The sequence below is a fragment of the Lactuca serriola genome, chromosome 2 (assembly GCF_051521515.1).
Source record: "Lactuca serriola cultivar US96UC23 chromosome 2, Lser_US96UC23_V15, whole genome shotgun sequence".
Classification (NCBI taxonomy): Eukaryota; Viridiplantae; Streptophyta; class Magnoliopsida; order Asterales; family Asteraceae; genus Lactuca; species Lactuca serriola.
This window is the reverse complement of record NC_136409.1, coordinates 31,739,485-31,753,695: the sequence shown is the minus strand read 5'-3', so window position 1 is coordinate 31,753,695 and position 14,211 is coordinate 31,739,485. Positions and strand designations below refer to the sequence as shown.

At 44.4% G+C, this 14,211-nt stretch overlaps 2 protein-coding genes across 2 annotated transcripts; both read left to right on the top strand.

Moving 5' to 3' along the window:
- The first annotated feature begins 4,416 nt into the window (after nucleotides 1-4,416).
- On the top strand, nucleotides 4,417-6,309 carry LOC145089137 (uncharacterized). The gene has a single exon (XM_079027619.1). It carries the CDS (start codon nucleotides 4,417-4,419, stop codon nucleotides 6,307-6,309), a length of 1,893 nt encoding a protein of 630 aa, XP_078883745.1.
- Nucleotides 6,310-6,615: 306 nt separating this feature from the next.
- Nucleotides 6,616-7,329, top strand: LOC145089136 (uncharacterized). The gene has a single exon (XM_079027618.1). The coding sequence runs from the start codon at nucleotides 6,616-6,618 to the stop codon at nucleotides 7,327-7,329; it is 714 nt and encodes a 237-aa protein (XP_078883744.1).
- Nucleotides 7,330-14,211: the final 6,882 nt, after the last annotated feature.

Genomic DNA, 14,211 nt, shown 5'->3' with positions numbered 1-14,211 from the left:
TCTACATAAATAAAACTTGGCCATTTTTCTCATTCTTTCTTTCCTTGGCCGATTTTATTCAAATCCTCGCAAGTATCATCCAACTTTTTCATCCTAGATATTCATTTATGTAAGTATTCTATCCTTGATTACTTGATAGATCTCTTAAACTAGCTTCGTCCATTGATTTTATCCATAGAAATCATCTTTTCTTATATCTTCAAGAAACACCAAGAACACAAAGAACACACACTAGTGTTCTTGGCCAAAGTCAACCATTTCAAGCCTCTATATCGTAAGTACTCTTCCCTACACTTGATATCTAGTTAGGACTCATGCTTATAGCCTTGAAAACATCAAAAACACAAGAACAAAAGGAGTTTAAGGCCAAGCCATCTCCTATGGCCGTAAACCCCTATAAGGGTTCCATTTTGGCCACAAACCCTTGTAGATGCAAAGCTTGTGACCTAGAACCCTTCCTTGATGGAAATAGGACCTTAAACTAATCTCAAATGCATAATGACCATGATTTTACAAATGTAAACTCCTTTGGGCCGTAAACTCATCAAAAGCCTCCATTGAGTTGGTCTTTCTCATCCTTGTGTACAGCAAAATTCTCTAAAACTTCCATAGCCTTCAAACACACACTTATGCATGTTTGACCATGAGTTTACGGCCGTAAACTCCCTTTGGCCGTAAACCCATGGTAGTAACCTCATGATATTACCATTCCACTCTCCTATGATGAATCACATGTGATTCCAACACTTGGCCAAAGTGTTTCCTAGTCCCGGAAGGTGTTTCCTTTCATATTGTTGCTTATAAACACTATATTCATGCCAGTATATGTCATTTAGGACTTCTTGTGTCTCAGGACTTCATTCGTGGAACTTCTCATCCTTACACGCGTATTCGTTAAATCACCCACATCAGGTGAGTTCATACCCCGTAAAGAATCTTTTAACTGTTTTAAATGCTTTTAAAGGGGGGGGGGGGGAATACAAGTTGAACACAATGATAATTGTGTAATTGTTTGTTATAAACATCTTTTAAAATGTTGCCTATGTCTTTTATAAGCGATCAAAACATTTCAAAAACTCTTTTCAAAGTTATGTTACTTTATCGTTAATCAAACTCCGTTTTTAAAGTACAAGCATAGCTTAGTAGTAAAATGAGTCTTTTCAATAACAGTTCAAGTAAAAACATTAGTAAACTATAATAGGTATAATTTAGGAAGATACTATTCATTACTTCTAGTACAATGAAGCATACAAAGAGTCATTTTATACATGAGTCAAACATACTATGATGAGAAACAAACAGAACATACATACATACTAGACAGAGAGAATGTACAATACAACTAGTACATACATTATATATACAAGTATACAATAACATAAATGTGAACCATCGTTCGAGGCATGGCATCACCTGTTATGGCTCGATTTGTAGCCAGGATATCCTGGAGGGAGAGCGTGAATTTGTGTATAGATCTATACTGAATTGACTATCCTACACCTTGTTGTTAGCTACAGTGGGACTTACAAGTCTACGGGTGCCAAATGTCATTTCTTCTGACGTCTTTCATCGTCGTGTTATTAGTCAATAGTATGGTGCAACCATTTCACATTTAACCTTAATTAATAGCTGAATTAAGGTAGAAAGTATAGCAGTAGTTACTATAATACAACACTACAGTACTTTATTATTTCCCCATTTCATTCACATTTTGATCTTCTCACAATAAACAGTAATGTAAAAACTATATTTTTGGTTAATGATAGTCTCACTTGGGAAATAACACAACTCATGCAAGAAACACACATAGATAACATTATATGCCTTGGTAGAAGGCTACGTTTAGTAAGAGAGGACCATAATGCTAACCTTATGATTCCTTAATGTATACATCAAAGGATATATACATCAATAGGATCCGACAGGTAATAGGGTGTGTGCTCTCCGCTTCATTTCCTGTTCCTTATTTGGTTGTGGGCTTGGAACGAATTCACCCAGTCTATTTTCCATTCGATTATATATATATATATATATATATATATATATATATATATATATATATATATATATATATATATATATATATATATATATATATATATATATATATATATGCTTGGAATACATTAATTCATCACAAGGGTACCAAGTATGGGTCAAGTTATAGGACACAGAGTCAATGCATAGTTTTCTACTACAAAACATACTTTCCAAATCAGAACTTTTGGTATACAAAACTAGAAACTTACCACTTAAAGGTTTAGTCCATTTTATTAAACCAGTATAAACTTAAAAGACCTTAGGTGATTAACTCTATACTACTTTAGTTTATACATCATGGTTATATATAATTGATGGTGTGCCTAGGGTAGCACAGCAGAACCGCGTCCAATCCCTAGAGCCGGGCACACCAGCCAGGCTCAGCCTAGCAGGCTCAACGCCCGCTGGCACCCCCAGGAGCAAAACGGACAGGCGGATGGCTCGCGCCCGCCAAGTAACACTCCTTGCTCCAAGACAAAAGATACGGTCAGGAGACAAAGGGCAGGATCAGAGCATTACCGTCGGAGCCAATGAGAGCGCTCTAGCGGTTGAGGGTGCACAACCCTCCAATCAGCGCCTCCGACATTGTCTCCTCCAAAAGTGATCCTGTCTGGTACGGACCAGGTAGGAGCGCTAGGTATAAAAGGATGTGCACACAAGACCAGCGAGGTAAGCTCTCTAACCGATCTTGAGAGAACAAACACAAACCCTAAAGTCATACTAACTTGACCGTTGGAGCGTTCTCCCGGGAAGTGGCTGACGGCCCTTGTTCTTTTTGATCTTGCAGTTATAATCAGGCAACCAAGAAGATCTCATCCCAGAGTCAGAAGCAAGGTCTCATCCAGGACAAGGTTCCATCATTTGGCGCCATCCGTGGGTGAGACGATGAACACAAACAAAAGCACGAAAGCAAGCATCAATGGCGTCCAACGGTAGTGAGGAACGACCAATTAGTTCCATACGTCCCATGACGACGTTGGATGAAACGCCACCGCCTACAGCAACCAACAAGCCATTTTTGGGCGAAGGAAGCTCTACAACAGCTGCCGGAAATATTTCGCAACCGTTGTTTTCTCAGCAAGGAACAACTCCGGTGGAGCTACTTTCGCCTACACAGCTTCAGATGCCGCCGTTCTTTGCGCCGCCGTTGCAACAGGCGCAAACAGTTCACTCAACTGCACCTCCATCGAGCCATATTTTCAACCTTTCACCGTCATTCATAACACCTACTTCGTTCCAGACGACTGGTGGACAGAGTTCCACAACGCTACTACCACCATTGGCGCAAACCATGATGAACCATTCATCACCCGTCTACCCGAAGGTTGGAGCATTAACTGGACCGACTATCCCCCAAAACAACAGCTTACAACAGTCGATAATGATCAACCCCGTTACATCCATGCACCCTTTCTCCACTAGCTATCCCCTCCAGTTACCATTCCAGCCATACCCCTTTTATGGACCAAGTCCAGGCTATCTTACGCCCCCACAGCATGGAATGAGTTCTCAATACCAGCAAGGGACGTCAACTGCTCCAAACCAAGATGGTTTTTCCCGGAGCGTAACATCTCCATTTGTTAAAGAGCTGCTGGATTACGAAATACCAAACACTGCAAAACTCCTGACGCTTAAAATGTACAATGGAACCACCGACCCAGATAGGCACATTGATACATATGAATGGACGATGACGTCGCTAAAGCTTAACGAGAAGTTTTGGTGCACATACTTCCCAACTACGCTCGATGGCAACGCCGAAACATGGTTCAAAATGCTACAACCGGGCAGCATTTCAAACTTCGCTCAGCTCAAGTACCTCTTCCTCACCAACTTCATGCAGCTACGTAAATACAAAGGCGATTCTCATTCAATTATAGGCTGTAAACAAAGGGAGAGGGAGACTGTTCGAGAATACTTTACAAGGTTCATAAACGCTACGTTGGATGTACCGGGGCATGACGAAGGGCTCATTGCTGGTGCTTTCACATGGGGACTCCTGCCTGGGCCCCTCTCGCAAAAACTCATGTGAAAGAATCCTCTAACACGAGCTGAGTTGAAAGAAAGAGTGGAGCGATACCTACGGCAGGAAGATGGTGAAGCAGCCAAGCAGGCCTACTTGAATGCTATGGCGACTAGACATCACCACCCGACCCGCACAGATTTCTGGGGGGGGGAGGAAGACACTATGGCCAAGCAAGAAGACCACCACCACGTTTCCGACCATTTATTAAAGATGACAGACGGGGTCGCCGCCTAGAAGTATATGCAGTGTCTGAGAAACAGCAGCTAGCCAAGTCGCCTAAGAGTCGGTACTGTGAGTACCACAAAAGCAAAACGCATGATACAACTAGTTGTTCGGTACTAAAGAAGGAGATGGAGGAGAAACAACTTAAGAGAGACCTGGTGGAGGTGGCACGAAGCCTACGCGCCAAATTTGATGCTGAGAACGCCAAGGGTCCACCCCGCGAACGAGTTCAGCCCAAGGAGATATTCATGATACGCAGCAAAAGAAGTAAGGAGGAACAGCGGGGCGAGCAAGTCATTGTTAAATCGTCAGCACGCGCGCTCACGTTCTCCATACAGGATCCCCGGCCGGACGGCTGGAAAGGTGACAACCCTCTAATAATACAGGCATCCATCAAAGACGTGACTATCCATAGGGTCTATGTCGACACCGGGAGTTCAGCAGACATCATCTATGAGCATTGTTTCCGTCTCCTTCCGGATCGCTGGAAAGAAAATTTGCGACCTACGACGGGTAGGCTGGTGGGATTCACCAGCCACAACCTGTGGCCATTGGGCACGATCCACCTCCCCTTAACAATCACTAGCCACGACAAGCAGCGGAAGAAGACCGCCCTGATAGACTTTATGGTCATTCGACACTCGGCGGAGCACAACATCATCTTAGGGAGGACTGCCCTCTTGAAGCTAGGGGCCGTACCTTCAACCATGCATGGGATCATGAAATTCGACACACCAAAAAGCGAAGCCACGATTTTGGCCACCCCGCCCAGAGAATTGCGGTGCTATACAGTTATGAAGCCATCAGAAATAACCAAAGGGCCCAAGAGGACCAGCGTCAATCCTGCAAAGGGGAAGGAGGTAATCAATGAGGGATACCCCGACCAGCCGGTCAATGTTGGAAGCGACCTCCCAAGCCACACAAGAAGAGCACTGGTCGATCTGCTCAAACGCTACAAACATGTATTTGCTTGGACCCCCATGGATATGGTGGGGTTAGAAAGGAAGGTCATTGAACATAAGCTAATGATCAAACTGGGGGTAAAAGAGGTTAAGCAGAAGAAGAGGGTACAAGGAGGAGACCGTAACAGGGCGATCAATGCAGAAGTGTCTAAGCTGACAAAGGCCAGAATAGTAAGGGAGGCGATGTTCCCAACGTGGATTGCAAACCCAGTTATGGTCCGCAAGCAGGATGGGTCATGGCGCATGTGCATCGACTTTTCTGATCTAAACAAGGCATTCCCTAAGGATTGCTACCGACTCCTGAAAATCGATCAGAAGGTAGAGTCGCTACAGGGATTTAAGCTAAAATGCTTCTTGGATGCATACAAAGGGTATCACCAGATATTGATGAGCAAAGAAGACGAAGAGAAAACAGCCTTCTATACAGACCATGGCACGTTCTGCTACACCAAGATGCCTTTCAGGTTAAAGAAGGCAGGGGCGACATACCAGCGGCTAGTCGACTCGATATTCGCCAAGCAAATTGGAAGGAATATTGAGGTGTATGTAGATGATATGGTGATTAAGAGTCCAAATGAAGAAAAGATGTTTCAAGACATCGAAGAGACCTTCAAGACATTAGAGGTGGCCAAGATGAAACTAAACCCAGCCAAATGCACGTTTGGAGTGGAAGAGGGGCAATTCTTGGGCAACTATGTTACTAGACAAGGCGTCCAGCCCAGCCCGACCAAGGTTGACGAGTTCATCGAGACGCCAACCCCAAACTCTCATAGAGATGCACAAGGTCTGAACGGGAAGCTCATGGCTCTAAGCAGGTTCATCTCGAAATCTGCCGACAAGGCTATGCCACTGTTCCACACCTTAAAGGGATTCATCGAGAAAAACAAGCTGCCGACTCTGGCAACCCCCATCCCTGGACAAACATTACAAGTGTATCTTTCAACATCAGGCGAAGCGATATCATCGGTATTAGCTGTGGAAAGGGAAGGGGAGCAGAGACCGGTATACTTTGTTAGCAGAGCGCTGCAGGGACCAGAACTCAACTATCCCACGCAGTAAAAATTGGTGTTGGCACTCATCTACGTTGCGAGACGATTAAGGCGATACTTCCAGGCACATCAAATCGAGGTACTCACAAGCTACCCCATTAAACAGGTCTTGCTTATGCCGGAGACGTCGGGTCGGCTGGCCAAGTGGGCAATTGAACTGGGAGAGCACAATATAAACTACCGCCCAAGAACAAGTATCAAAGGGTAGGCGCTGGCTGATTTCTTGCTAGAAATTCCTGACGGAGGGAACCCGGCGAAAGAAAAGGTGTGGGTAGTTGAAGAGGCACCTACCGACGATGGTTCATGGACCTTGTACATGGACGGAGCGTCCAGCAGGGAAGGCTCAGGGGCGGGGTTGATCCTAACTAGCCCAGAAGGAGAAGAAGTAACCTACGCCCTCCGTTTCGACTTCCATACATCGAACAACGAGGCGGAGTACGAGGCGCTGCTTGTAGGGTTGCGACTCGCCAAACAGATGGGTGCGACAGCTGTAACAACAGTAACCGACTCAAGGTTATCAGCGAACCAAGTCAATGGGAGTTTCGAGGTAAGAGAACAAAGAATGGGAAAGTATGTAAAGATGGTAAAGCAACTGGTAGGATCATTCGGCCAATTTACAAACAAGCAGATACCTAGAAGTGAGAACAAGAGGGCAGACGCTTTGATCAAGCTAGCAGCCACTTGTTTTGACCACCTGTCAAAGAAAGTTTTAGTGGAGGTGCTTCGAGAGAGAAGCATTGATGAACAGCAGGTGAACATCTTGACCCCCGCTGGACCCACATGGATGACACCGTTCCGGGAATACATCCAGAGAGGAGTGTTGTCGGACGACCATGACGAGGCCAGAAAAATACGTATAAAGGTGCCCTCATACGCAATGGTGAACGGGGAATTGTACAAGAAGGGATTCACGTCTCCATGGCTAAAATGTGTAGATCAAGCCAGGGGGAGAGAGAGATTGCAGGAAGCACACTCAGGGCAGGTAGGCGCACATGAAGGGGCGAGGGCTTTGACAGGAAAGGTGCTATGAATGGGGGTATACTGGCCGACGATACATCAAGACGCGGTAGAAGTAACCAAGAAATGTGGGGAGTGTCAGTCTTACGCCCCAGTCCAGGAGAAACCCCCGGCGCCGCTAAGCAACATATCCAGCCCATGGCCTTTCTACCAGTGGAGCATAGACATAGTGGCTCCAATCCCAGAAGCACCAAGGAAGCTGAAGTATATGGTGGTAGTCATGGATTACTTCACAAAGTGGATTGAAGCTGAGCCACTAGCATGCATATCTGGGAGGCACATGATAAAATGTGTGTGGAAAAACATCATGACAAGATTTGGAACACCTAAGGTTCTCATCAGCGACAATTGTTTGCAATTTCCTTGAGAACCCATTCAGAGAATGGTGCACTGCCAAAGGGATAAACCAACGCTTCACATCGGTGGCACAACCTCACGCGAACGGTCAAACGAAGGTGTCCAACCGAACCATTGTCAATGGGATCAAAAAGAGGTTGGGCAAAGCAAAAGGGAATTGGGCAGAGAAGATACCAATGGTGCTATGGTCATACAGGACTACACCACAGAAAAGCACAAGGGAAACCCCTTTCAGGTTGACATATGGGACCGAAGCCATGCTCCCCATGGAAGTGGCAGTGAATACGCTAAGGGTAGCCAACCAAGATGAGGAAAGCAACACACAAGACCTGAGGATAAACTTAGATATCCTAGAGGAGAAACGTGAAGAGTCGGGAGTACGCCAAGCTGCGTAGAAACATGCAACAGAAAGGTATTACAACCAAAGGGTAAAGGAAAAGGCCTTCAAAGTGGGCGAGTATGTCTTGAGGAAAAATGAGGCCAGTCGGGCACAACCCCAGGGAAAGCTGGGCCTAACGTGGGAAGGCCCATTCCAAGAACATGGAATGCTAGGAACCTAAAGAAATATTTTTTCTAAGGAAAAGGAAAGATGTAACCCTAGTTGTTTGATGTTCCATTGAGTATGTTGCACCCTAAAGTACTTAGAGTACGTCTATCCATGCTAAGTGACATGAGAATTGATACTCAGTGTATTTCTATGTTTAAAGACATGAGTTTAGTACTCGAAATATATAGAATTTCATGCATAAGTGACATGAGCTTAATACTTAGTGTATTTAAAAAACACGCGGTTAAATAATAATGCAATTGCTGATCTCTCATACTTAGTGTAATAATCTCCAATGATTGAATGATGAGTGCTAAGAGCATTCAATGTGAACACTTATTGTGTCAATGGTAACAAAAAAAAGGCAAAATGTTTGGCATATCTTGAGCAATATGCAATAAACGAATAAGCCAAGCACAAAACAAAAAAAGTAGATAGTAGATAATGCTTAGTGCATGTCAAACATATATATATATATATATATATATATATATATATATATATATATATAAACATTGTTCTTAGCAGTTCAACCATTGCAAAGCAAAACACATAGACTAAACAAAACGAAGAAATATTATGGCTCCGAACCATCACCAACAGCCTTATCACCAACCCCAACCCCCTCCACAACATCATCCTCAGCTACTTTCCCAGCCAACCCACTAGAAACTTCCCTATCATCCACCACTTCATCAACATCATCACCTCTAACACCTGCTCGATCATCACCACTAGCACCAGGATCTTTCCCATTCCCTCCCACATCAATGTCATTCACAAGCACCATCTCACGACCTGCAGCATCCTCAAGAGTGCCCTCTGAACCAAATGAACACAACTCTCGCAAACCATTAATACCCATCTCTCCCAGACCCAACAGACATGTGTGATCCATGCTAGCGAAGGACAAGAGAGCATCACTTACGCTAACTACAGGCCCGACAGATAGCGAACCAGCACCCGCCTCCCCACTTTCACCACCACTTGAAGTTTTCTGGACAGATTCAATCCCAGCCATATATGCAGCAACAGCCAATCCAAGTCTCGACGAGCAGCGCACACATCTGCTTGCAGCGACGACACAAGCTTGTCACGGTCAATGGCGTCATGCTCGAGACTTTCAAACTGGATCATTAAACCTTCATTCATTTGAATGAGAGAATCAACCTTGGCCTCTAATGCAGCCCTAGCCTCATCAAGAACATTCTTCTCAGACGCCAGCAACTCACATTTCTTTTCAGTTAAGCGAAGATCGTCGCCAAGCTCATCCAGGCAGTTCTCCAGGCTTGCCACACGCGATCCATAGGTGGCATGAGTGGCCTCCATCTCGCCAAGGCTATGGATGCGCCGGGAACCTGCAACAAGATAGAACATTGTCTGTGCAGCAGCATAGGCCATGTTGTGAGCAAGGGCAGGGCTACCCATCGCATCCATATCCCCCACTGCAGCTGGAGGGAAGGCATGGCGCGAGAACTCCAAGGCATTGGCACGAAGAGAAAGACGAGAATCATTGCGAAGATCCCATGATGGCACAAAAACCGTCGACCCAAAAGCACCATCACCAGGGCCACCATCTTTGGAGATTGTAACTGGCCCGTGGGGACCGAAGCCTTTTGTGGGAGAAAGCTTGGAAGGGACAAACAGAACAATTGGAGAAGGGATTGAAGAAAAATCTGAAAAACCGGGATGTTCAGTCGCCCTATTGACTCCCTTAGACTGTTGCATGTCATCATCGGGAATCACAACCATGCCAGCGGAGGTGGAGTTCACTGGCGTTGAACTCATCGAGCTCAGCAGACGAGAAAAGTTGCACCTAGTATGCACCCTCTTGGGGGCAGGAGGAGCACCAGTCACCGGCTCACCCATCGCTTGCATAGCTTCCCGTTTCGCCTGCATCCGCCGAACGTCAGCAATGATACCCTGTTTGCTGTCCTCACCGTCCTCCAGGGATGGGGAAGGAGCACTGCCTGTTGGCATAACAGGGGAAATTGGGTGGGCAAGCAACGGATCTCCCTCAGACACCGACGAGCCCGCTGGAGGGACAGGAGGAGTAGGGGTGTTAAGACGATCTGCCCGACGAGGAAGGGGAAGACGCTCGAACAGATCCACCTCACGAAACTCCAGTTTGGCTCGATAGCGTTTTCGCAACACCTCATCCATGGATAAGGAAGACTCAACACCTAACGAAAAGTATAATGAAATGTAAGTCACATGGAGGCGGTTAAGAGAAACACCAAAAAAGTAAAGTAAAGAGAGAAACAGGATGAATGCGACACTCACCATCAATGACTGAGTAGAACACCGCCATCTTTCCACGCCGCCTCTAGGAGGGGCTCATCCCTACCCTGCACACTTTTCAGGTAATTGGCGACTTCTTGATTGTGAGGGAAGAGCTTAGGGACTGTATCGGCGAAAGCATTGGCACGCTAACGACCACTCCCAACCAGTTCCTGATTCACCCACAACCACTTGTCTTGCCAATTCTTGGGGGTGCACCCATCAGGAACTAGGGCATGTCCCCCTCGCCGGGCCGTAAAAGTACACTTATCTCCTGTAAGGCAGAACCGGAAGAAGAACTTGAATACGAAGTATTCGGGAACATACCCATTGGTTCTACAGATCATCTCGAAGGCAACCACTTTGTTGACAGCATTAGGGGTCAACATCTGAAGACTACAGCCATCCTTCTGAAGAACCTCCTCTTGGAAATCTTTCAAAGGAAATCGTATGCCAGCATCTAGGGTTTTTAGGAAAACCCCAATTTTTCTAGGGGGAAGAAGAGATGCTAGAGCCAGCAGAGGGAAATTCCACACCTTCTAAAGGAGACAAGCCATAAGTGGCCTCCAACTGTTGATACTCAACGACAGAGGGGACAATTCCGGGAAGATTAGCCATGAAAGGAGAGAAAAGACGAATATGCAGGGAAAAGAGGGAAGAAATGGCGAGAATCGTTCTCTGTAAATCCCCTTTAAAGGAAGAGGAAGAGGCGGGACATATAATATCTGACACGCTGACGTAACCGTTAGCAGTCACGTCGCCATTAAGAGCGGAGTAACAACAGACAAGCGTCAATCAGTTAAGTCCAGAACGCCGTAACTAGCGCTGCAATGCTACGGCTACTCGATTGAGGGACTTGATGGTGTGCCTAGGGCAGCACAGCAGAACCGTGTCCAAGCCCTAGAGCCTGGCACACCAGCCAGGCTCAGCGCCCGCTGGCGCCCCCGGGAGCGAAACGGACAGGCGGAAGGCTCGCGCCCGCCAAGTAATGCTCCTTGCTCCAAGACAAAAGATACGGTTAGGAGACAAAGGGCAGGATCAGAGCATTACCATTGGAGCCAATGAGAGCGCTCTAGTGGTTAAGGGCGCACGACCCTCCAATCAGCGCCTCTGACCTTGTCTCCTCCGAAAGTGATCCTGTCTGGTACGGCCCAGGCAGGAGCGCTACGTATGAAAGGATGTGCACACAAGACCAGCGAGGTAACCTCTGTAACTGATCTTGAGAGAACAAACACAAACCCTAAAGTCATCCTAACTTGACCGTCGGAGCGTTCTCCCGGGAACCCCTCCCGGGAAGCGGCTGACGGCCCTTGTTCTTTGTGATCTTGCAGTTATAATCAGGCAACCAAGAAGATCTCATCCCAGAGTCAGAAGCAAGGTCTCATCCGGGACAAGGTTCCATCAATAATTAATACCCAATAGATAGTTCGATGTGTGCTTTCCGCCTTACTTCTTGTTCCTTGTTTGGTTGTGGGCTTAGGGCAGATTCACCCAATTAACTTTCTATTCGATATTAGATCATATATATCTAATATAAACTAAGTTATTATAGAAGTAATCACTGTGGTCACCATTTTATTATAAGAAATAAGGGTTTTCTTAAAGAATCTTTTCATTAAATATAAAGGAACCATTACAATTAACTCCATGAGTAACAAGTGAATACATCATCGTTATATACCACAATGATCAAACAAACAATGGGATGTGTGCTTTCCGCCTTAGGGCAGATGCGCACAATCGATTGTTTGTTTAATCTGAGTCTTATATAACTTGTATCCATTTAGTACTCATAGAAGGGATTGTAGAGTCATTTTTACTTAACTTCCATTAAAGTATGAAATATAGGATTTTCTAGAGGAATAGATGAACTTTTCTAAACAGAACTCACAACTTACAACATTTTACCACTACATATTCAAATACATTTTACAACTTACTTACATAACTAAAATTTTATGAACTCACCATCTTAATTGCTGATCAACTCTTTCAAATAAACTTGTATTCTCAGGAACCTAGTAGACAGGTAATCGAGCTGGGAATTCAGAAGATGGAGCACAATAGCTTCAAGTCTTGTTTCTTATTTGCTTATGTATTCTATTCTTGGTGAACACACACTTTGTAAACACTTTCTTTCAAATGAAATGGTTGTTCATTACTTGCTTACTATAATGCATATCTTGTGATACTAAACATGACGTCCTCCACCCCCGAACGTTTCCGCCGTTCCGGTTTTGGGGTGTTATAGATTGGTATCAGAGCATTGTTTATAGTGAACTAAGTATATCAACCGATAAAAGATATACAACTATAAATACAATGGGGCTTAAGTGCTCTGGATAATGTTATATTTTAAGATTATAACGATAAGTTATAAAAATATACCTACTTGCTTATACATGTACATATTAGACCAAGTATCACAAGAAGAACAGAACTAAAGTATTTAAAGGTTGAACACTGTTGTCAAACCTGAAAAGCTATGTAATCATAGCTAGGATCAATATAGCCTGATCAACTATATTCATTCGAGATGTGACCGACATGTGTTTGGGAGGGATATGGTGTTGCAATTGTCTTAAAACTTACCTAAACACCAGTCAAGAGAATACTAGTTCAAGTACATTAAAGTTAGAATACTATAGGACTATTCTATGATACCATAACGCGATAACAAGTTTAAAACATATAAAGTACATTACGTTAAAATACTATAGGAGTATTTTAGGCACCATACAAATAACTTATGTGATAACTTAAAAGACCCTTACGGATAGATCAATAATCTTACAATATATACTCCCAAGGCTTTATATGAATTGAGATCATATAGACTTAGAATTTGTGATCTATGCTTCACTACCCATTCCTTATTTGGTTGTGGTTTTAGAGTAGGATCACTTATTCGAAGGTCTATTTAATCTTGAATTATATACAACTTGTATACATTGTACAATTATAGCAGGACTCTGTAAGGATCACCCCATAAAGTTACCTTAAATCTCATGGTGTCTTTAGTCACTTCCATTCTCACACGACAAGCCCAGATAGATGTAACCACTTCCTCATAGTAGACAACAGAAGAGCCAGGAGGAAACAAGAGCAAGTTCATGAGGAGCTTTCAAAGAGGGATCAACACAAGCAACCAAAACGTCTTACCCGTCACAAAAATAAATAATAATCTTGTTAACTTAATGAGCGAGTGGAAACACTGCTCATATTACGTGTTAGGATTACTTTCTTACATGTAGCTGATAACAGTTATTTAGGTAACAGATATTCATTCGAGGACAGCCATTTCAAATTCATAAAGTTTATTAGGTATTGACTCTTTTATGAATTGTTTCTAGAACCCTGTGGAAGTCAGGACCTGATACACCCAGAACTAGGATAACCCTGTCTTTTCAGCTTTCGGCTTGTGTCCATTGCTTTAGACTTATTCCGTCTCATAATTGTATTCATTTAGCGAAGATGCCTCCTTGCAGATCAAACAGCCGCACTACTCCGATAACTCCAACACTTCCTCCACAAATCAATGCGACAACTCTAAATGTTGCAGTAGTTGTGGCTGTGGCAACAGCCATGGCTCAATATCACCCTACCTGTTCCAGCAGAGGTGGAACACCTGTTCATTCTACTCAAGGTGAGGTCCCTGTGCGCTCGAGAGAGTGCTCATACAAGGACTTCACCAACTATAAACCCCTTTCC

What these genes read in the sequence shown, in the direction of transcription:
- LOC145089137 (XM_079027619.1), top strand. Translation starts at nt 4,417, where the DNA reads ATGGAGGAGAAACAACTTAAGAGAGACCTGGTGGAGGTGGCACGAAGC.
- LOC145089136 (XM_079027618.1), top strand. Translation starts at nt 6,616, where the DNA reads ATGGACGGAGCGTCCAGCAGGGAAGGCTCAGGGGCGGGGTTGATCCTA.